We start from the raw sequence: 24,542 nt of genomic DNA, 5'->3' as shown, positions 1-24,542 counted from the left end.
CAACATACAACTTACAAGCTTATAATTGTCTTTTTTGGGAATGGACGTGTTTGCTGGAATGTGAGCACATCAAATATAGTCCTCTCTGTCTCATGTACACAAAGGGAATTTGGTAGACAGAGAGGAGTAGCTTAAACCCTTTATATTGCCAGTGATATTTGAGTGGTGTCAACAAGAGAATTTACATTATACAGATACATATATCTGTTTTTCCATACTTGTTCTACCTTGATTAGGTTATACCAAGTTATGTTTGAATGCATGCCTGGACTGGAATACATAGTTTTGGGCTTTTGTTTTGAACATATTCTGTGTTTCAGTGTTTGCACATTGTTGCTGCTGTTTCAATGTTATTTGCATAGTTAACAATACTTAGTGAAGATTCACAGCATTTGCTTCCAGAACAAGCAGGAGAAGTTCTTAGAAAACAACCCATTATTCATTTTTTTTATGGCTGGGATAAACTGTTCCAGTCCATGGAATCAGTATAGCTATACAAACAAGCATGTATGGGTAAAAACTAGAGGATTCAAAATACATAGGCCAGTGATATAGCAAACATACCATATGCTAGTCTTCCTGTCACAATAAACCTGAACAAGGTGAGAAGTTAGCATGTGGGACATTTATTTATTGATTTATTAATAAACTTATATATCTCCCATTGTCAAAGTGTGCCACAGGATGGTTTACAACATAAAAGATGTACATCACAAAAATGTATCTATCATGCTTCTAAAGTAACATTAAGAACCAGCCCTAAATTATGTTGAAATGAACATGGCAAAGTGGATTGATTAAAATAATGTAATTACCTGGACGTATGTTTGAGGGCTTCAATACACACTCAGATTTATATTTTTATTATTAAAATATATCTATACCACTCTTCACCCAAAGACCAAACGGTGGTTTACATTCTTGATCTAATACCATGCTTCCCATTGTCATGGTCAGATCACCATCTGGTGAAATTTGGGTTGGTGGCAGCAATTTCCCCCTGCAAAGATGTGGGCCCTGGATCTGCCCCTGAACAATGAACTCCTGAATGTTCTGGGGGATTTCTAGTGGAGAAAGCTCACTATCCTATGTCAAAGCCCTCAACTCACTGTAGAATGGTAAAATGAGATGGGCTCCTGAGAGTCCTCTCTGGCACTGTGGAGTCCAATTCGCTCCTTGGAATTCTGGGGAGCTTCGGGCTATAATGCTTATGGATGTTGCTTATATGTCAGTTATGTGAGTGCACTCTGGTATCACTTCATCCTTAAAAAAAATGGGGGTGGATTGGTGTAAATAATGTTGTTTATGAAGAAAGATTGTTCAGGCACATTCCTTGAAAGTAATTGCTGGATCTAAATAGAGTTCAGATCATAGGAAAAGGAACCCACGGCTATAAATCTAGCAACAGATCATGCTTTCTGAAAATTGCTTGCTGTGCATTCAGTTGTATCACTTAACATATTCTTTTTTAAAATTACATTGTCTATCAGGATGTCCATAGTTCCAGATTCTAGCAGCAAAGTTGGCCTCCAAATTTAGCTGAAAAAATAGACTCCAAAACAAAGCTGGCCCCCAGTTTGGCAGATGTCGCTTTGCCAGCTTGCAGCTCCTCAGAAAAACTATCCACTGTGGTCTTGACACAAGCAAAGTACATGGCTGCACCCAGCTGTTAGAAAGCCATGTCATTTCAGTCCAAAGCAGCACTCTGTAACTGATGTGGTTAAAAGGGCAGACGCAAGGCCCTCTTAGACTTAGCAAGCTGTCATGTGCTTACAATGTTGTCTCCACCTTGCATGTTAAAATTAAACGCTGGTTTTTCCAGTTTGGGAAGAGTACTGCAATCTGCTGTCATCCGAATAGCTTTCCTGACTTGGTACAGATATAATGCTGCCTGATCACCAAACCATAGTTGGGTGACAGGGAGAGCCTTGTGGGCTCATGTGCTCCTTCCTTCTTTCTCATGCAAAAATAACTCTCTTACAAGACTGGGATTTCTTCGACTACACTAACTTCTATTGATAGAGTAACAGTCACAACACCATATAGTTCCCTCAGTAGAAGGCACCCATTTTACCTCTGCACATACAACCCTGAGGTTCCCTGGGGCAAGACCCTTAAGACCCACTAGCCAATAGCCTAGTTCGCTAAATCCCAGTATTGCAAAACAGCCGTTCCTCTTGAAATTAAGATGTTAAATATAAGTCTTGTGGAATCTGTAAGCTATTAATGCTGCTCAGAGCTAGTCCATATCTTTCTGGTACAATCTGTTACGCTTCACATGATGAAGGTGTAGCTGGAAATGAGGCAAAGCTGTCTGACAATGTGGTGTGACAGTTCCAGGCAGTGCCCCTACCTCAAGATTACCGTAAAGGAAGCCATAAACTATTGGGAAGTGATCTGACTGCTGCCCAGAAGAGACATCTCCTTCCAGGGCCGGTGCTATCATTAGGCCAACTAGACAGCCGCCTAGGGTGCAGACCTCAGAGGGGCGCAGTACTGACCTTTGAGGGGCACAGGTTTATACAGATTAGTTTTTTAAACCCTTGTAAAAATGTAACTGACAATTTATATTTTTTATTTTAAGATAAATACCACAACAGTGCTATGGAATATAATTAATTATAAAGTCTTATAAAAAATGTCTATAATCTGTTTTTTACAGTAGGGCCCCACTTTACGGCGCTTCACTTTACAGTGCTTTGCTAATACAGCGGTCTCACTTAGACACAATTAGACTAAAGCCCCATTCATACGGCCCTTGTTCCACTTTTACGGTGGTTTTCGAGCATCGCGCCATATTATTCAATGAGTTCCGCTTTTCAGCAGTTTTCGCTTTTCAGCGGGGGTCTGGAATGTAACCCACCGTATGAGTGGGGCCCTACTGTATTTATTCTTTTTATACTCGAGTGAGTAACAGCATGTTTGTGCAATTTTAGGAATACTGACCATTTAGAAAACTATCAGACCTGGAGAGAACTTGAATTGCGCTTATCGAAAGGAAAAACAATTGATGATATTAACCAGGAGAAAATTAGGCAAGAAGAAGAATATTGGCAACAAATCTTGGAACGCTTGATTGCTTTGGTCATAGTTCTTGGCATACAAAACTTGGCATTCCGCGGTACAACTGAAAAGTTGTACAGTGCTAGCAATGGAAATTTTTTTGAAGTTTGTAGAATATCTAGCCCTTTTTGATCCTATCATGAATGAACTTTTGTGCAGAGTTAAAGATCAAGAAACAATGGTTCACTACCTAGGAAAAGATATCCAAAATGAGCTTATACAGCTTCTAGCAGGTGCTATAAAGCAGAAAAGTTTAGCACATACAAACTCAGCCAAATACTACTCAATTATTCTGGACTGCACACCTGATGTTAGTCATATTGAACAAATGACAATGATTGTACGTTATGTTGATGTAATCAAACTATCAGTTAATGAGATGTCTGAGCCTGAGGTTATCATAAGAGAACATTCTTCTTGGACAGCTTGAGCAAATGGGATTACCAATTGAGAATTTCCGTGGTCAAGGTTACGATAATGGGAGTAACATGAAAGGCAAAGAAAATGGCATACAAAAGAGAGTCCTGGACATAAACCACATGCCTTTTTTGTGCCCTGCAATGCACACCCTTTAAACTTGGTAGTCAATGATGCCACTAAGTGTTGTCTGGAAGCAACTACAGGAATACCCCGCTATACGGACCTTCACTTTAAGGACACTCGCGAGTACAGACATACTTACAGTAGCACCATTCCCCTGTTTACATGCGCTTGCTTTGCAAGAACAGACACTTAACCTTTGGTTGTGGCCTGTTCTTTTGGTGCGTGGGGGTGTGGAAAGAGATGCGACCGCGCCAACTGCGAATCAGCTGGGAGGCGTGATTGCGATCAGCTGAGAGGCATGGTAGCGCAGCAGCAGAGGCTTTAGCACGGGGCTTTGAGGCTCCGCGTGAAGGAGAGGTGGCACAGTGGTGGCGCAAGTGAAAAAAGGTAGTGCTTCACTTTAAGTACATTTTCGGTTTACGTACTCGCTCTGGACCCATTGCGTATGTAAATGCGGGGTATTCCTGTAGTTTCTTCAGTTTGGTTCAACAGATCTATAATTATTTCTCTGCATCGACTCAGTGTTGGCAAATTCTAACTAGCCATGTATCAGACTTAGGCATAACTGTTAAGCCATTGAGTGAAACAAGATGGGAGAGTCGGATTTATGCTTTGAAACCACTGAGATATCATCTTGGTAGTATATATGATGCTTTAATAGAGATGTTGGATGACACAAGCCTAAAAGGTTTATCTGGAAATACTTCCCAAATTGAAGCTAAGGCCCTTGCTGATGCAATTTGTAAGTTCAAGTTTGTGGTATCCCTTGTTACATGGTACAGCATCCCTTTTGAAGTCAATCTTACAAGCAAGCTACTACAAAATAAGGAAGCTGATTTAAATTCAGCTACAAGCCAATTGCAAGTGACCAAGAATTACTTTGTGGGCTGCAGGTGCGATGAGGGTTTTCAACAAGTTTTGATAGATGCTACTGAGATTGCAAAGGAGCTAGAAATACTACCAAACTTTGAGACAGAACAGGTTAGAAAAAGGAGAAAGAAACAGCAGTTTGAGTATGAGGCCCAAGAAAAGGCACCGCAAGATCCAAAACAGAAATTCAAAGTAGGTTTCTACTATGCTGTCTTAGACACGGCCATACAATCTGTTGAAGCGAGATTCCAACAGCTACAACAATATAATTCCCTATTTGGCTTCCTGTATGATATATACAGTATCAACAAAAAATCTACTGAAGATGTGCAAGAATTTTTGAAAATTGAAGTTAGCAATTTTTTTTGGGGGGTGCAGGTAGTTAGCCTTGCCTAGGGCGCAAAATAGCCTGGCACCAGCACTGGGTGAGATTCAGTCACATACCAGCTAATTCAGGCTGCACAATTAAAGCTGATGGGGAGCTCTTGTGCAACAAGTCTACTCCCCTGCCCCCTCCCCAAATCAGACTTTTTGTAATAAGTAAAGTGGCAGGAAAATGCACTGGAAATCGTGAGATAGCATTTACTTGACGCAAAATCATCTTACTTCCCTGCAAACAAATCAGAATGAATGCTCAATAGCCGATGTTATATCTCCTGCAAACTTTTGTGTAAACAAATCCGGACTAATGCTCAATAAACAAGTGGTCTAGAAGAGGCCTACGGGGAGAGAGGCACTCACTGTTCTGCCGGTTCTAGCGTCTCCACCTCTCTTTTCTGAAAACAGGGACACACAACACTAGTCAAACCCCACCCCTTTTGACTGTGAAACCTGGTGGGATCCTCTCGAGTGCAATTTTTAAAATTTGGCTTCAAACAGATTTCTCAACTGATTGTTTCCCCTCCAGCCTAAGTGTCATTGTGCAGTTCTCATCCCGCTTCTTTCTCAGTAACCATAGCCTTTCAGCAGAGGATTGCCAAGCCCTGCCATGCAGAAGGGTGACACATGGTGATATAATGTGGAATAGATGAAGATGTCTGGATGGTGCAGCAATACTTTTTAAAAGCCAGACAGGGGAGGGAAGCACCATTTGGGCTCAGCTTTGAGCAGCAAAATGCCTTGGGCTGGCCCTGGGGCCTGGATGATGTCGCACTGGGGTCCTTCCAAATGAAAACTGTCAGGAAAGTTGCTGGGAAAGGGTGGCAACCAATGCAAGCTGTGGGAATGGAAGGCTGAATGAAGCCAACTAATCATCTCTCTCGTTAGGGCAGAAGTTTGAAAATACAGGCAAGCAGGGCATGGTGGAAAGCTGGCTCTGCACCTGTAGTAATAACTGCAGAGTGACTAAATCAAAGTGTGACACTTCTCCTTGTTTCCTCACTAAAGGAGTCTGCAGTGCAGTGCACTGCACAGCCCCAGCTTGGCTAAGGGGATTTCTATGGGCAAAGACTGACAGTTTCATGAGGTTGACTTGAGGCAAAAGAAACTCCTAGTAAGATATACCATATTTGATCTCCTGTTTAACTTGAAAATTTGTGCATATTTTCTTGCCGGTTTGAAACCTCCTCAACAAACATTGCCAAACTTGAGATGTGCACAGAAACGTTTGTGAAAATGGGCCCTCCTGTTTGACTCTGCCCAATTCCTGAGTACTAAGAAAACACAGTAAGAAACCTTTTGTATATATTTGGCCATCCAAGGAAACTTAGACATAACACATTCCGATTATTCGTATGTAGTGGTAGTCATTTATTTTGCAGTGATGAATGAGCATACCCCCATCTGATTTGAAATGGAGTCAGTTAAAGTAGGTTCTTTTGAAGAATGACCCTTGGATGTATGAAATTAATCCATTTTTATTTTGGTACCTTTTCCAAATAGAGATCTGTTGTATTCCCAGTTACGTTACTGAGATCACAGTGTGGTCCAGGGGCCTCCCTGCTGCAAGCCCTCCTGTCATGCTATTTCCCTCAATCCTACTTAAATGAGTGGAGTAGCAGGGAGGGCTCATGGCAATCATAGAGCCTCAGGATGTTGCCGTAAGAATCCACAGTTGTGTCCAGGGGCACTAGGAAGCATGAAACTACATTTCCCATGCTTCCTAATATATCTGGACACGGCTGTGCAAGCTTGTGGCAGTATCAAGGTTTGAAGCCTGAGGCATTTTCGTGGAATATAGAAATGAATGGCTGCCATTTAATGCCTCTTCTGGAATTTGTTTAGCTTCTTTTACAATATATGCCAAGTTTTCTTTCTTTTAATAACTCCTCAAAATGAAATCCAGATGGGGAGTAGGCTTCAGTGAATATAATCGAGAGCAGCCTTTGGCAAGTGCCTTCTATACAGAAGTTTTCACAGGATTAATGTAAATCTAGGAGGAAAAAACTAGTCAGTTTGAAGCCACTCCTTTTGAGCATTTATGAGGTCAGAGTAGACTTTCTGTGTACTGCTACTTACAAAACTGGTTAATCAACACATAGTTCCAAAATATCTCCTGTTTCCCACTGCCAAATCCAGCAAGCTCAAAGGAGAGCAGGCAGGGTAAAGGATAGTTAATGTCAGAGGGCTGCCATTCTTTTTACTGTGAATCTAACAGCTATATGACAGGCAGGAATTCAGCATTTAAACTTCCACCCATTGATTCATACAAAACACAAACACACACCTCTATTGTATAATTTGAAGACCAAGACTACAGTTTTTGGTGCAAAATTAAAACTGTACAATAAAAATATGCATAAGATGTACCCAACCCCCTGTCTAAACAGGTTAAGTCAACAGTATTTAGCCATGCATTCTAATATTTACTCACTAATAGGCAAAAAACCTTGCGGTTTCAGAATGTACCTATAGACAACAGATATTTCTATCAACCTTTAAAAAGCAGGGAAATTGGGCAGCTATAGTGAATGCACTAGGGGAGCAGGAGACCTGACCTCCTCTCTGAGATATTGGACTGCCCTATAAATTTGTCAAAATGCAAACGTAATTTGGGTTGGTCTTTCACAGTCCAATCCACTTCCTGTGTAGCTTGGAAGAATTTGGTAACATGTGTCTCTGAGCACATGTCCCCCTCACAGAGCTTTAATCAGAGTGGCTGACTGTTAAACCCCTCTGGCCACTGGAGCTCTGTCAGGAGAATAGGAGTCTCCTCTAGGCACCCTTTACAAACTATACTTCCCAGAATTCTCTGGGGGAAGCCATGACTGTCTCACATCTGGGTGCGGTCATCAGGAGTTTTGGAGTGCGTTGCCATCAATATGCTGATGACACGCAGCTCTATTTCTCCTTTTCATCTTCTTCAGGTGAGTCTGTTGATGTGCTGAACCGTTGCCTGACCGCGATAATGGACTGGATGAGAGCTAATAAACTGAGACTCAATCCAGACAAGACCGAGACACTGCTGGTGAACGCCTTCCCTGCTCAGATGGTGGATGTTCACCCTGTTCAGGATGGGGTTACACTCCCCCTGAAAGAACAGGTACGTAGTTTGGGGGTTCTTTTCGATTCTTCCTTGTCTCTCGAGGCCCAAGTAGCCTCAGTGGCACGGAATGCATTTTACCATCTTCGTCTGGTAGCCCAACTACGCCCCTATCTGGACAGGGACGACCTCGCCTCCGTTGTTCATGCTCTGGTAACTTCAAGATTGGATTACTGTAATGCACTCTACATAGGGCTGCCCTTGAAGACAGTTCGGAAGCTTCAGCTGGTGCAGAACGCGGCTGCCAGACTATTGACGAGGACCAGTCGGTCTTCGCATATAACACCTATTCTGGCGCATCTGCACTGGCTCCCTATTTGCTTCCGGGCGAGATTCAAGGTGCTGGTTTTGACCTATAAAGCCTTACATGGCGTGGGACCTCAATACCTTGTGGAACGGCTCTCTCGCTATGAACCTACCCGTTCATTTCGTTCAGAATCTAAGGCCCTCCTCCGGGTACCAGCTCATCGGGAAGCCCGGAGGGTGGTTACTAGATCTAGGGCCTTTTCTGTGGTGGCCCCTGAGTTGTGGAACAGCCTCCCCGAAGAGGTACGCCTGGCGCCTACACTTCTATCTTTCCGGCACCAGGTAAAGACCTTTTTATGCTCCCAGGCATTTTAATCTTTTAATTTTCTTAATCTTTCTACTTTTAACATGTATCCTTCTTAATTTGTGTTGTATTTCGTTTTTGTTGTGCTTTCTGTTGTTTGTTTGTACATGTTTTTGTGATTTTTTACTATGATATATTGTATTTTATCTTGTTTGTTCACCGCCCTGAGAGCTATTCTGCTAAGGGCGGTATATAAATTGAAATAATAAATAAATAAATAAATAAAGTCTGGTGTGGATGTGGTCCCTGATTAGGCAAGCCAAGCAGCTGTGAGTCTGGCTTTTAGAACACTGATAGTTGGTTCTTACTGAGCATGCCCGACATTATCATTGAGTTCAAACCAAAATTTCTGTAATTAAAAATCAGCCAGACATTTTTTTTAACTTTGAAACTGCAGAAGATGAAGATCAGAGTATGGGTCAAGGTCAGTAATAGGATTACAGGTACTCTGTGAACATGGCTGCTTTTTAATTAATTTCAACAGATTATGAGAACTGTGACAGAAAATGGTCCAGAAGGGGTCTGGATTTTTTCCTCTTGTTTTATACTTTGAACTCTCTGTTCTCTCTGACTGTTGTGTGTATTGCCATGCAAAAGTAGAGGGTTGTTAAGCAAGCACTTCTGAGTTCAGATCAACTCCTCCCAGCACACCCACCCAGGTCTTGCTAATGCACACCAAATCGGCACCTGCATCCATGATCAAATCATGGATGAGTGTAGTCTTATGGTGTACTGATCTGGCATTAAACAACACTACACACAGGCCAGTGGGGACAGCAGATGAGCAATGAGGAACCCATCCATGAGAGGAGTGGGAGGGAGAAACAAGGCGTAGATAGCCTTGTCCTCGTCTTCTATGGTAATTCACCCCCCATGGCTATACTTCCCTCTACCCGTGATCACAAAAATTGGTGTGGCATCACCCATGTCCCTCCTTAACTAAGACGCCTCCTAAACACCTGATATGGATCCAACAAGAGCCCACCAGCAAAGCCTAACTGAGCCAATTATCCCAGTAGGCCTCTGAAAGAATTAGGAACAGTCAGACCCCCTCAATATCTTTCACACAGGGCACATCTATTCCCCCCCATCTCACACTTGGGGAGGGCCAGCCTTCTGCCAGTTACGGACTTTCACTCTGAAGGCATTTGGCACTTTCTCCTATCATTCAGTTCACTGCACAGGTTCTGACCCTGCACACGTACTATACATGAGCCATACGCCCTCCCCACTACCAATCTCCTCCAGATTGGTTAGGGGAAAAGAGAGTAAGAAAGAAACAGAAGAGGGTAGCGCCCTCACCCTCAGGACTCCCTAAGGGGCTCCCCTTTGGTGGCAACCCTGTTGGTGGCAGTCCTGCCGCCCAAGGGCAGCCGGGCTTTTATGCCTCCTGACCCAGCCAGGAGCTGATGCAAGAGGATGCACAATTAACTACAGCCTCTCTCTGAAGCAAGGGTCAGGCACGGGGTCCCAGTCCTTGCAGCACTTACCAGAGACTTCAGCTGTCTCAAAAGACTGCAACCCACTCCTGCCGGGAGGAAGAGCGGGATATAAATGAAATAAATAAATAAATAACCCAGAGGAGCGAACAGCACTTTAGTAAAGTGGTAGTATCTGAAGCCAATTCAGAGTGAGGGCAATGCTCCATGTCCTTATTCTGGCAACTTGCAGGTTAAAAAAGGCACCCAGCAAGAGCAGGGAGTAGTTGCCACCACCAGGACTGTGCAGAGATTGCAAACCTATTAAAAAGACGATCAAAAGGAACTTTCATCAAACTTCTGCTGTCCTTTCAAGAAAAAAGTTAGAGATCTTTAAGCTCAGCCTTACTTTTGACCAACTTACAGGTTTTGATAAAATGGGATGCTTGATGTTTTAAGACGGTGACAGTACTAATGATCTACACCCCACTGACCTAGCAGGAATGAGTACCTTAGTGTGAAATTGAATTGTATTTGTCAAATATTTGAGAAATGTCTGCAATGACTATAGTTTAACTTTGTAGATAAAGGACTTCATTTTTTACCCTGTTCAATCCCACTTATTAGTAGGTCCAGGATTTATTCTTCCTTTAGTGGAGGTTTTCAGAGTTTGTGATGTGACCTCATTAGCTCATGTTTGTGCAGTGGATGTGCAATCATTCTCTTCCACTTGGCGGCGGCAGCAGCTTATCAGCTGAGAACAAAGCCTGGCTGCCACTTCAGCGATGGCATGCACTGCCACCAGTTGCCTGTAAACATGCACCTTTAATCTTCACCAAAGTTGCAAGCCATCACAACCTGGTTCACACTGGTTTGATTGCTTCTCCTACAATGCAAGACACAGAAATTGTGAATCACAGCAGAGGCAAGAACCCTACAGTTCATGGCTCACTTTTGGCTTGTGGCTGTTCCCAATGCAGGCAAGAGATGCAATTCCCTGCTCAGGATAATTAGAGCAAAGTTCTCCGTTACCATATGAAGCTGCACTTACTTTTTAATATATGAAGCCTATACTATACTGTGTTTCCAAATATCCCTTCTACTGGCTTGAATGTATTTACATGCCAAGCACAAAATATAAGATAAAGAAATTAAAAAACGCCTTTTCATTTTGACATGTAGACAGCTTTCCAAACTGTGTAGATGTACCAACTTTAAATGCTAATATATGGACTGCTAGTTTCTTATGATTCCTGCTTTTTACCTACCAAGAAACCTATGTGTTTCACCTTGAATGCAGACAGACCTGTGTAGGCATGGGAGGAGAAATTTGGTTTGGTTTGGATTTAAATGCAAATCTACATGATTCACATTTCTTGAAACAATATGTGAACCAAAATGCAATTATCTTTTAAAATCCACAGTTCTCTGAATTTTGCAGTGCAGTTCTCCAACCAAGTAATGTGTATAAAACGGCATATACTAGGCAAAGTGTGCATAAAAATGCATATATGTGTGTACACACCACACAAACCCCATACTAAAATGCTGATGAATTTTTAATTCAGACTGATAGGAAATCTGGAAGAACATATGTAAGATTGGAAAAATGAGAAACTGGAAGAAACTGAAATTGACAGATTTGACCATTCCTAGACCTGTGTAACTGCCCCTGCTTATGTTTTCAAAGCATAGGAATCAGTAATTGTGAAATGCTTCTTTTTCTCCAGCAGGCCTTGGTGCAACCTGATATCCACACAGAACTCAAAATTTCATTGTCTGATACCTTCTTCCCAATTCCTTCTTAAGACTAGGACCAGATGCAGACTCCATGGCTTCAACATCAGCCAGAATTTTTCGCTTTCTCCTGTCCCCTCCCCTCCCCATTGCTCTGTTAACCATCTAGTCTAATAAAAAGTTCTGAAGAATTCAAAAGCTTGCACGCTATTTTGCCATATTTTGGTTGACCTAATGAAGATACTGGCTGATGAATATGGATTTTGGATTTTTTTATGGGTCAAGGCAACTACATTTACTTTCTGTGTACAGCTGTTAGCTAATTGAAAAGACTTCATATCATGCAACAAAACTGGGTTATTTAACAATTAAACAATATGATCAGCTTCTTTCGCAATACTTAAGGCCTTAAGTGTAAAGAAAATATGAAAAAGCTCAGTAGAGGTTGTTTTAAATTATTTTAATATTGAAGTATTGGTTTATTCAGCATAATAAAATAAATACTTTTCTCTCTAAACGATTGCTATTGTTGTACCTTTTAAAATAATTTATCTAATTGATGTCCTGCTTCTAAAAAAGTAGCTGTATTCAGCTACTTTTATCTGTGTATTTTGCTTCTTTCAGAATGAAGAATTTATAGTTTTTAAAAAATGAATTTAAATTACATACTTGCTGTATACTTTGATAACAAATGTTAATTTTGTCTGGGATAATTTCAAATGCACATTTTGGTAACAGAATAAAAATGTCTTGGCAAGTCAGTGCCAGATTCAATATCTTTGAAAAATTGTATTTTTAATAATACCTCATTCACACATAAGAGGTCCTTTTAAAGGTTTTGTCCATCTATATATATTGAAAAGTTGATCAATGCATGTTAAACACTGAATTACTGTGATGCTAATGAAAACCAAGCTTATATGGGCCTGGAGTATGCATCTTAATGTTACATGTTAAATAGCATCCTAACAATCTTGCTTGTCACAAAGGTTTTTCACATACATGAATACATTTTAAGCAAGAAGCTCATCTGATATAATTTTTAAAAAGCTACTGAAATATGTAAATTTTCAGTACTCAAGCTCACATTAAATACTTTTCTAGTAAAAGATGTGGTTTAAAAATGGAAACAAACCCAATAGGTTTATTGCTATATAATAAGTCACCTAATATATTTACATAAAAAGTTAATCTACTTTTTCCATAACACTGAAACATAACTCAGCAAAGTGTGATCTGCTTTGGCAATTTTTGATGCTGAGAATCACAACTACCCATTCCACAAACCATCAGAGGAAAGGTAGGGCTTATCCTCATGGGAGAAATACTTCATACTAAAGATGCTGTTTTTATCTCCGTTTTCTATTTGCACCGTCCATAGTAAGGGCTCAAAGCCAGCTGCAAACATTGTGTTTTCTATTCACACTGAGGGGAAGGATCAATCATCCAGTTTCCTAATGATCACACCCTCTAATTTAACATTTCCACTCCCTCTGGTTGCTTGGCAACCAAGTATGCTTCAGTGGGTTCCTTAAAAAAAGAAAACAACCAGAAGTGTGAATATATGTGTTTTCCCTGGTTGGATACAGCTGAAATACAAATCTTTATCTGAGCAGTGCTAAGCTTTTGCACACAAAGGGAAAAGAAAAATAAGGCATTGTTTGCAGCAACATAAAAAAAGCTAGCAGAATGGGGGACAGCAGCTGGAAGTTGCTTTTTAGCCTACTGGAAATAAAATGAATGAAGGAGGAGGGAGTGAGCATGGAGAGGGAAACGATTGACACGTCCACCTAAAAGTACTAGAGATACGAAGTGAAGACATTTTTTCCTTCCCTTTTCGTATTATCAGAGGACTGGGTTAGTATGGATTTACAGGGGGGAAACAGCGTGATAGCTTCTGTTTGACAGTAATGTCATGTGGACCATGAGGATTAAAAGGAGGTGTGAGTAGCACCAAACACACATTAAAACACCGTGTAGATGAGCTCATAGTCTGTTGACTTATAAATCCTACTACAACTCAGTCATCTTATCTTAGCAATGTGTTCCCCTTGTTGAAAGGGCTTCCCAATTCACGTCAATGAATTTTTTGCCATTGAGAGAACAGAGCTGCCTTCCTCTCCAGATGAATGGGGGCACCCTTTAGTGCACATGGACTCTTGGCCTATAATCTCCTAGCTCTGAAGGCAGAACTTTTTTTTTTAAAGACAACCCTATTCATTTCTGGTATGTTTAACTCTGTATATATTGTTTTAAAACTTGAATTAGTAGTTGTCACCGTTGCCTCTTTGACAAATGAATCATCACAGGAATTTTTTTTCAAGGCAGCGATTTGTTCAAAATAGTGACTGGTTGAAACAAAATCATCCCAGTTTTGCATATCTTTGCAGGCATTAAATTATACTCATATGGTTTCTTTTGCCCCCAAAGCTAGACATGCTACATTCATTAAACTCTGGTTTGCTACTTTAGAATTCAAGGAAAAGGAATTTGTGGGTTTTACATATGACCTAACCTAAGCTAACTTGGCAGAGGCATCAGTGTGAAAAGGTATTGTCTCCTCTACAATAATGATTATGGGAGAGTTTTGTTTCTTATCTTATCACAGTGTTTCACAATTGGATTGTCCTGCAGATACTATACAATAATGAGCATGCAACCTGCATTAACAGAAAAATGTTTACTGGAGCAGAACCCTGAGACAAGTAAATTAAGTTGAAAACAAAACAATCACATATTTTAATAGTACCAGTTAAAAGACAAGATGCTTCTCTTTAAAAATGCAAGCAAACAGAAGGAGCCATTAATTTTTGTTGTGTAATACAAATGACTCAAATTTACCACAATTTAAAAACAATAAATACAGTAATACAATTTGGGATTGTAAATGCACGTCACGTCTATGGTCAATTTAAAGCAACCCAGTGGGAAAATTGTGCTAAATGCTCTGTAAATGTTTTTGATTTTTTTCAGCGTATCAAAAGGTACTTGTTGGTTTCAAGTTCAAATAAAATCAGACCCAGGTCAACGTACTTTCAGTTTTTATTTTTGCAGGTCTTTACTATATAGCACTGTCAGATACTAGGTTGATCTTGTGTCAGCTGTCATTAGCCCTGTGCACAGTTCTCATTGTTCCCATGTATCCAGAGGCAAATCTGGGCATATTTGAGGGGAGTAATTCGAACTGCTACATTGTAATCCTGCTGTTCCCCATTGACATCCACCCACTGATGACCAGAATAAATGGCAATAATTTTGCGCTTCCATTTCTTCATGTCTGGCTCTTTAAGTCGAAGGTAGATTCCTGATCCGGCAGACCCAGACTCGGCATCACAATATTGGTAGAAAAGATCACTGGATTCCTCAGATATGCTGCAAAACCGATAGACCAGCTGGCCAGACCGGTCAGCATCATATCCGGAAAAGTGGATCATGTTTCCAGGCATCATTTTGCTAGCTGGGCTGATGCCCAGCTCCATGTATTTCTTCTTGTGGGGACGCTTGAGCTCCAGGACTGCATAGTCATAATCCACTGCAACATCTCCAGTTACGCCTTTCAGCCAGCCTTTGGGGATTTGTGTACTTTTAACTCTGGTCCATTGGAAGGAGGGCTTACGCTCAGATTTCTTCTCATTCAACCCCAATGCCTTTTGTTTTCTGCCACCTCTGTTGCTGGAGCTTTGTTTCAGCTGTTTGGCATCCACACGGTGTTCTTCGACCTCTGACACTTCCCTCTTACTCCTTCTGGCTCCCCTGTGTCTCTTGCCACTGCCTTTGGATTTCAGCCTCAGCAGCCCCACTCTCAGCTTCTTGCTGCCTTTGATGTAGTCTTTGCCATCGTGCACACAGTGAGCAGCAGTGAGGACGTGCTTTGGGGATATCAGGATGCCACTGCACCCTGTGGAGATCTTTACAGCAGTGCTGAAAGGGAAATTGGTCAGAAAGCGGGTGTCTGAAATGCTGAACCTGCTGTCTGTGCCGTAGACTTGCCTCTTTCTTCTTGAGAGCACTCTGGTGGTGGCGTTGGCCACTGGATCAAACTCCACCCCCAGGACGTTCACCTCAGTCAGAGTCCGTGTGCCGTTCTCAAAGACAGTCTCATAGGAGAGGAGCTCTTTCAAGTCAGACAAGCGTGGCACCGGGAGTGTCCTTTGGCATTCAATCCCACATACTCCACTCAGCTCCAATTTGGCATTTGCTTCAAATTTAGGAGTGTCGAGGGGGAAAGTTTTTTCTTTCACAATCTGTGGTACTTTTTTTAACTGCCAGCTGAAATCTTGTTCTACATCTATTCCATTAATGAGACTCAAGGCAGGAGTGGAAAACAGCAGTAACAGAAGAACATGGGCCATCTTGTATCTTTGTTTTCTGTTTTAAAAAAAAGCACAAGTGTTTGTTTAAATACTGCAGCTTTGGAGAAGTTTCCATTTAAAGGATAACATAAGTATTGTACTATTTTTGTAGCATGGTCAAGATACTTAAAAATAGCATCAGCACTCCTAGAAACAGAATAAAATAAGGTACTAATGCAACCTTCAGGAACTTCCTCTAATTTTAGGTCTTTGCAATTTTGTCCTGTGTTTAATTATATAAATATTTAACCACATTGTCACTCATTTGGCTGTGAAAAGCCAGAAAGATTCATGAAAATATTTTTCTTTCTGTTCTTCACTCTGCTTTTAACCACATGGTGGCCTAGACTTTTAAACAACGAGAAGTTTAGGTGGAATGCACAGCACCAATGTATTTAAGAGCCAATACAGAAATCCATTGGGGCAGGGGAACCTTCATATTGGGTGCCTTTAATCGTTTGTTATAAAAGGATATATGGAACTATGTGGTTCTGGTTACACCCCCAGTCATAATTTATCTAGGGTGCACACCTAAAAAAATACTCTGCATGTTGTCTGAAAATGACAGACTCAAAACATAGCTACTATGCAGCTCTGCACTGTACTTCTACCTATCTAAGGACCAAACTAGGTAAGATGCCACTTGATGATCTGTCACATTAAATTTAATTTAAAAGCACTGGTGGGGGGGGGGACAAAATGGACTATTCTGGGAAAGGAGGGATTAACCTTCCCCTTTCCTCATGAAATATGTGTATTTCTTCTAACGGGGAAAACAGCAATTAAGAGGGAGGAGCTCACACTGTGGAAAGGAGTTAACTTCTGCTCCCCATGGTTCCATTCCAGTTTGGGACCCTTCCTGGCTGCTTTTAGAGAGACCAGGAGATAATTTACAAATCTTCATCTCATCTAATTCAGCCTGTAGATGGACAAACTCAATGAATGAATGAATGAAGGTTGGTAGCTGAGGTGTGAAAAAAATGACTGTGTGTTTGTTTTGTTTTTTGTTTCTGGTCAGTTGCCAGAAAAGCAAGAGGCCGGACTATTTCCCTTCTTGTCCCCCCTTTGGCTGTATACTATATATCGAGGGTGGCCAATATGGTGCCCTTCAGATGTTGTTCAACTCCCATCATCCCCAGCCAGCTGGGCCAATGGTCAAGGATGATGGGAGTTGTTGTCCAACAACATCTGGAGGGCATCATGTTGGCTACCCGTCTTAGATGAATAAATAGGTTTTGTGTTGGGCTCTGCCCCAGATCTACTAAGAATTGCTGATTTCCACCCTTGTCTAGGCACATGATTCAAGTGGACAGACTTGAGTCTCACCCATCTAAAGTTTTGGCAGTAACCCAACAATGGGAAAAGGTACCAGGTTCAGGTATCTTTTCCACTGCAGGAATAAAAGCACCTTGTGTCCCAGGGCGATTTTAATCAAAGCAATGTCCAGTAGAGCAATGGCTATGCATGTTCTCTTTGTGTGCTGGTGCTCTGATCAAATTCGGAACACCTTCACAGCTGCATCAAAATAGGAACAATAACCATCAGGAAACATGCCACACAGTTCCTGTGTTGCATCTAGTTTAACCTTAAGAAAATCATATATTGCCTTCTGGGGATCAATAACATGCTTCATCTGTGTGCCAAAGGAATAGGAATTGCTTTTCACAGGAAGAGATACCCCTGTTATAATCTTTACTTCCATCTGACATGATTTTCGAGCAATGACTCCTTGAAGTCACCCCTTCTGTGCATAGCCTCCTCCCATTTTACTTCTTTTCCTTTTTCTACACTTGGATGCTTTAGTTAGGAGTCTGAAGCTTTCTTTGTTATTTCTGGGAGTGGATGGGCTTTGAAAGATACCATTGCTACTGATTTGTATAATGGTGACAACATCAACAATATCAAAGAACTTATGCTGTTTTTCCTTTGTTTTACTAGCATATATTTTCAAAGGCTTTACAGAATAGAAAGAAATTCACTAATAGGCAAAAAAAAAACTTGTGGTTTAAGAATGTACCTATAGCCGACAGATATTTCTATCAAATTTTAAAAAGCAGGGAAATTGGACAGCTATAGTGAATGCACCAGAGGAGCAGGAGACCTGACCTCCTCTCTGAGATATTGTACTGCCCTACAATTTTTTCAAAATGCAAACACAATTTGGGTTGGTCTTTCACAGTCCAATCCACTTCCTGTATAGCTTGGAAGAATTTGGTAACATGTGCCTCTGAGCATATGGTAAGTGGTGGCAACACCTGCAATCAGCCCAAATAGCAGAAACAAGACATGTGCTGTGCTGATCTTGTTTTAGCAGGAAGGAAGCAACAATATTAAAACAGTTGTTATAGTTCAGATAGTCACTTCAAATATATTTGATTTACTTTGCAATTTTAGTGAAGTTTCCTATAATAAATCTTTTTCTTTTGCTTCTGTCTGATCATTTGCATGCTTACTCAGTTCAGTGGGATTTACTCCTGTGCAATCATGGTTAGGATAGGTAAAACTGACCATGGGGGAGGAGGGAGGGGAAGGAAGAGGAGAAGGAATGAGGAAGGGTCGGGAGAGGGGAGAGGAAGGAGGGGAAGGAGGAGATTGGAAGGGGATGAGGAGGAAGGGGCAAAGGGAGGAGGAAGGAAGAGGCAAGAGGAGGGATAGGAGGGAGGAGGGCAGGTTTGATCATTTGCATGCTTTTTGAGTTTAATGGTATTTACTCCTGTGCAATTATGCTTAGGATAGGTGAAACTGACCTGGCGGAGGAACAAGGAGGAGAGGAGGAGGGGAAGTGGAGGAAGGGGGAGGGGAGGAGATTGAATGGGCGGGCACTGAGCAGAGGGAAAGTCTCTTCCCTTTCCTTTCCTTAGGAAAACACTGTGAACAGTAATTGTTTTTCTGGGTTTCCCCCACCTTTTATTCTGCAGCAAGCACATATAGTCTCCCACCCACATTTAAACTAAAGCTGTCCCCGGCCACATCCACACCAGACCTTTATTTCACTTTAGGCAGTCATGGTTTCTCCCAGAGAATCCTGGGAAGTGTAGTTAGTGAAGGGTGATAAGAGTTGCTAGGAGATGCCCTGTTGAGCTTTAATCAGAGTGGCTGACTGTTAAACCTCTCTGGCCATTGGAGATCTCTCAGGGGAATAGGAGTCTCCTCTCAGCACCCTTCACAAACTACACTTCCCAGGATTTTTTGGGGGAAGCAATGACTGTCTAAAATGAAATAAATGTCTGGCGTGGATGTGGCCCCAATTAGGGAAGCCAAGCAGCTGTGAGTCTGGCTTTCAGAACACTGATAGTTGGTTCTTACTGAGCATGCCCAGGCTTATCATTGCAATGCTAAATTTTGTAAATTAATTAAAAATCAGCCAGGCATTTTTTTAACTTTTAAACTGAGGAAGATGAAGGTCAGAGTATGGAGCAAGGTTAGTAATAGGATTACAGGTACTCTGTGAACATGGCTAATATTTAATGAATTTCAACAAATTATGAGAACACTGGCAGAAAAAAGTCCAACAGTTGTCTGGTTTTTCTCTGTTCTTACACTATGAACTCTTGATTCTCTCTGACTGTTTTGTGTATTGCCATAAAAACTTAGGGGGTTGTTGACCAAGCGTTTCTGAGTCCAGGACTATACGTTCTGTAAGGTTTTGTTTTGAAATGAGCTTATGGGAAGCACTGGAATGGCATGAGGGGTATTTTCAATTTAACATTACGGAATGCAAAAAATAAATGCTGGCTATAGTATACAGCCACCCTTGTGGCTGTATAATCCACTTCCTAAAAGCAGGAGAAAAGAAGCTTAGCTTATTGCATTTGCTTATGCAGGATGTTCCACAGAGCAGTGTCTTGGCTGCTGAAGGGGTCTTCTTATAATCACTTTCCACACCTCAGAAATTCTGGACAGTCAATGCAGGACCCCATCTGATGATCAACTAAGTGGATAAGTTAAGTTCATACAGGCGTTGCCATTCACTTACATAGGACAGGCTTCTGGAATCCTATTGCCTCCTCCCTTTATATACATGCACAATGCTTCTTATGGAAACCTTTTCTTTTTCTATCACATTAGCATTGATTACTTTCAGGTGCCACATGAAAACATTTCCTTTCTACCATGACTTTTACTGAGTGTACGGCATTGGCCAGGATGATGGAGCAAAGTTAAAACTGTGTGTGATTTTATTGATTATTTTTAATTTTATATTTTGTAACCTACCCTGAGATCATTTTATGATGAAGAGCAGGATATAAATTTTAGACATAATGCAATAGTTGAGACTGTTCCAAGTCTGTTCATGTACTAGAAAAGGAGTGGATAAGCTTTTTGCCCCCAGGGGCCACATATGGCAGTTTGGCTGGCAGTCAGAGGCTGCATGTCAGTAGGTGGGAAAGGACCTGGCTGGGGGAGGCACAGCAGAGTCAGCATCTCCTGCCCCACTTTAACCTGCCCCCTCCACAGCTGCATTGGCAGTGGTGGAGAGTGCAGATTTTAATGGGTACTCTCTAGCAATCCCAATGCAGCTCAAACAGCTATACTCATGCTACCTGCCAGCATTGGAAGGGATGGCTAATCATCTGGGCGGTGGGAAAAAGTGGACAAGGTTCCCTGCAGCTTGGTGAGCCTACAGAGAACAGCCCATATGTGGACTAGAACATCACACACATAAATGAAAGATGGGATGTTTCGCAATAAGGTATGCTAGCATAGTAGTTAGTACATAAATTTATGGAATGAAAAGAGAACTGGGCCATAGAACAACAGTCTTTGATATTAATATACACTATTGGCAGTGCCTAGAGTTGTCAACTTAAATGGTGATTTTATATTTTTATTGTGGCTGTCAGACTACATAGTTTAATTTGTTATTTTGCATTTATATTCTGGAGCCATCCTGAAGGCTCCGAGCAACTTATATAAATACTTTAATGCAAGTTTTTGACTAGGACAACCTTGAAAATGATGGCACGCACAAAACAAAATCCTAGCCAACAATCTTATTTTTAGTCAAGAAGGAGCACTAGTAATTTGTGATATAAAAATAAAGGAATTTGTTTTTAAAAAAACTTCCCTGACTGGGCACTTGAATGCAATTCTTATCATAAGCAACCAGATGAGTAACTATTTGCAACCCTGGGCTAGATATCCCAAGGAACTTAAGGAGTGAGTAAACTGATGAGGTATCAATAAGTTAAGTAACTTTCTTAAAATCCTATAGCAAATCTACACAAGGAATCAAGCTTAAGTCTTCTGAATATCAGCGAACCATGTAAACCAAAAGCATTGCCTCTGGCAAGTTAAGTCCAGTGCTTTATGATATTGACAAATGCAGTTACTCCTGCCATTTGGAGAGCAGAGCTTGCTTTCCTCTCCCACTTTATAAATGCAGCAGTATGGAAACCTCAGACATGTGTGGAAAAGACAGCACCTCTAATTATCTCTTCAAAGTTAGGCATTTAAGGACATGCATCTGGTTAGACACTATGCTTCAATATTGTAATTAAAGTGCAGATCAGTTCAAACAGTCCACATTAAAGTAAAAAAAATATTACGTTGAAATTAAAGGCTAAAGAAAAGGTGCAAAGGATGCAAAATAGCAAATGGCTCAAGTTCTCAAAGTAAAAAAAGAGAAAAAGAAGAAGATAGTGGCTATTATCTAGTTAAGCTGAAATGTGTGGTTTGATAATTTAATTCTATGGCTTTTAAATCACCTGGACTATTTGCCTGAAATATCAGTACAATCCAAAAATGGCTTGTGATAGCACTCTTTCATAGAAATATATCTGTTGGTGCAGCAAATATAAGGATCTTGTTTTGTGAATCAGGATGCACATAACTTTAAAACAATAAGCCCTTTTGTTTAAGTGATCCACAGGACAAAACAGGCTTCTGCAGGTAGATCTGTAGGTGTATGTGTGGGAACCCACACAGCTGTCCAGGGGAAGGGAACAACCTCAGCATCTTTTCCCCAGTTCGGTTAGGGATCCCTGAATATTAGGCACGGTAGGAGACATGGAACAGATGCCCCCCTTCTCTCCATTGTCCTACTGAAGACTCCACTGTGAGTTGCTTGACTGAGGTCCTTTGTCAGTCACTATTGTGTCAGTCACTATTTAATGGCAAAGAAGAAGTTGTGGGCAAAGAAAGTGCCTAGTTTGAGTTCTTCCCCCTACTCTTGCCTTGTCTGTGAGGAAGTATCAGTGCAGAAAATGACATGGAGGAGTAAGGAGTCGCAGGTGAGGACCTGAAGGCACATCAGCCATAGTCCTGAAATATATGAAAGACTTCCCATGAGAACCGGAATTATGTTTCTTGCAGTCCACAGAAACCCATCCAACTAAGGGCCAGTGAGACACTTACAAACTGCTACACAAAGACTGGCCCAGTCTCAGGCACATGAAGAAATAACATCTAACGTGCCCTATCTGTGGCTATGGGTGCCATTTGAGGTAAGCAATTCATAAGCATAGTGGAAGAAAAAACATATGCCAATATCCTCATGCAAACTGCCACCCAGAAGCAGCAGCAAGGCTTGGGAAATACCAGGTTAGATGTTGCATTCTCCATCCAGCTGGAAGAGCAGCTGGCCTGCATCACACAGAACAGTTTTAAACTTCTGAACTACCTCCGATGTCTTTCCAATAAGAGAAATCCTATTTGATTAGGGTTATTAATGGCTTCTCTTTCCTCAGAAGATTTATATAGTAGAACAGAGTGTTGCAGCTTTTTGAAACCAGCCCTAATACTGCCACAAAGACCACATCATCTTCTTGTATTGCAATGTGGTCTGTTAAATATATATTCCCTGCTAACAACAAACTCAGAAAGGTAGCTTATAATTAACTTCTGCCTCTTTGGTACATGTGATCTAATGAACTCTAGTGCTCCACTCCAGCAGTAGGTCCTGGGCCTTCCTTCGTCTTTGGCCCTCTCAGATTCTTCTTCCCTTGGCCTAAGGAATGGAGGGGAGGGGATTAATATGCACAATGTTCCTCCTCTTGCTTAGCCTTGTCTTGCAGAAGCAGAGCAAAGGCCTGAGCTGTCTCTTCTCCTACCTCCCACCCACATCTGCAATACATAATGCTGTCACCAGCACAATCTTGTGGGAGTTCCTTAGGTTCTTGCTGAACCTCCTAGACTTTCAGTAGGTGGGGTTGCATCCTTGCTGCCATCGTAACAGGGTGAGAGCTCACCCAGTCACTCACTAGACTCCGGAGCAGAAGTAGGATGGTTATGTCCTCTACTGGAGCACAGTCCTGTATTAAACAGGGCTGCCAAAGTACAGTCCTCTTTTTCAAGGCAACCTCTATTTCGGGTGTGGAGAACCTTTGGCTCTCCAGATATTGCTATACTATTCACTAATAGGCAAAAAACCTTGCGGTTTAAGAATGTACCTATAGCCCATAGATATTTCTATCCAACTTTAAAAAGCACGGAAATTGGGCAGCTATAGTGAATGCACCAGGGGAGCAGGAGACCTGACCTCCTCTCTGAGATATTGGACTGCCCTACAAATTGGTCAAAATGCAAACACAATTTGGGTTGGTCTTTCACAGTCCAATCCACTTCCTGTGTAGCTTGGAAGAATTTGGTAACATGTGCCTCTGAGCATATGGTGAGTGGTGGCAGCACCTGCCATCTCCAAAGACAGAGAATTATATTTTTGTATGTTTGTTGTGTTCTTCTTACTTTCCTTCTTTCCTGTGTTACTAATGTTTCTACAGAGAATCTAATCTAGAAAATTCTATTTCCCTCATTATTCATCCTAGAAATCTGTGTCAAATTTATTTTTATTAATTTCAAAGTCTTTTTATTGGTCAATGTCATATGATGGTGAAGACAGCCTTTTGTGTTTCAAATTGGAGGTTATGTTTTATTTCCATTTTGGGTGCATTAATAGTGGACTCTGAAACTGCAGTTTGATGTAAAAGACTGATTACAATATGTTGCTCCTTCAGCAATGACTCTAGCTGTTGGAAAAAAGAGGATGCATGTTTTCAGCCTGTTATGTTTAAACCACTTTATTTAAGGCAAGGTGGGCATGGTCAATTAAAAACATAGAGCACACCTAGAATTTTGCTAGAATATATTTCACCTCCCACTGTTTTATCTTGTGCAAATTGAAGCACTCCTGAGCTCCACTGGAGACTATTCTGCAGAATTTAGTGCCATTATTCCACAATTATGTTTGGAGTTTTTTTAGTGCAAATTTTGCTCTACTTCACATATTCACACAATTATGTTTGGAGTTTTTTTAGTGTAAATTTTGCAAAGTGTTGCTGTACTTCACATCTTCACAGAAATAGAAACAAAAGGAAATGATTTCCTATAGGAAACTTCACTAAAATTGCAAAGTAAAACAGACATATTTAAAATGACCATCTGAACTATATTAACTATCTTAATAATGTTGCTTCCTCCCTGCTAAAACAAGATCAGCACAGCACGTCTTCTTTCTATTATTTGGGCTG

The 24,542-nt window shown here is 41.2% G+C and overlaps 1 protein-coding gene across 2 annotated transcripts in view; it reads right to left on the bottom strand.

Moving 5' to 3' along the window:
- Positions 1 to 12,235: 12,235 nt before the first annotated feature.
- PRSS35 (serine protease 35) overlaps positions 12,236 to 24,542 on the bottom strand; it is a 56,790-nt gene continuing 44,483 nt past the window's right edge. For both annotated transcript variants that reach the window (XM_061623245.1, XM_061623244.1), the window contains one exon: positions 12,236 to 16,090. In XM_061623245.1, coding sequence (XP_061479229.1) covers positions 14,830 to 16,074 — 1,245 coding nt within the window. In that variant the 5' untranslated portion in view covers positions 16,075 to 16,090 and the 3' untranslated portion in view covers positions 12,236 to 14,829. The remainder of the gene's footprint in view (positions 16,091 to 24,542) is intronic.

Source organism: Rhineura floridana, chromosome 4 (assembly GCF_030035675.1).
Source record: "Rhineura floridana isolate rRhiFlo1 chromosome 4, rRhiFlo1.hap2, whole genome shotgun sequence".
NCBI classification, from domain to species: domain Eukaryota; kingdom Metazoa; phylum Chordata; class Lepidosauria; order Squamata; family Rhineuridae; genus Rhineura; species Rhineura floridana.
This window is presented reverse-complemented; position numbering and strand designations above follow the sequence as displayed.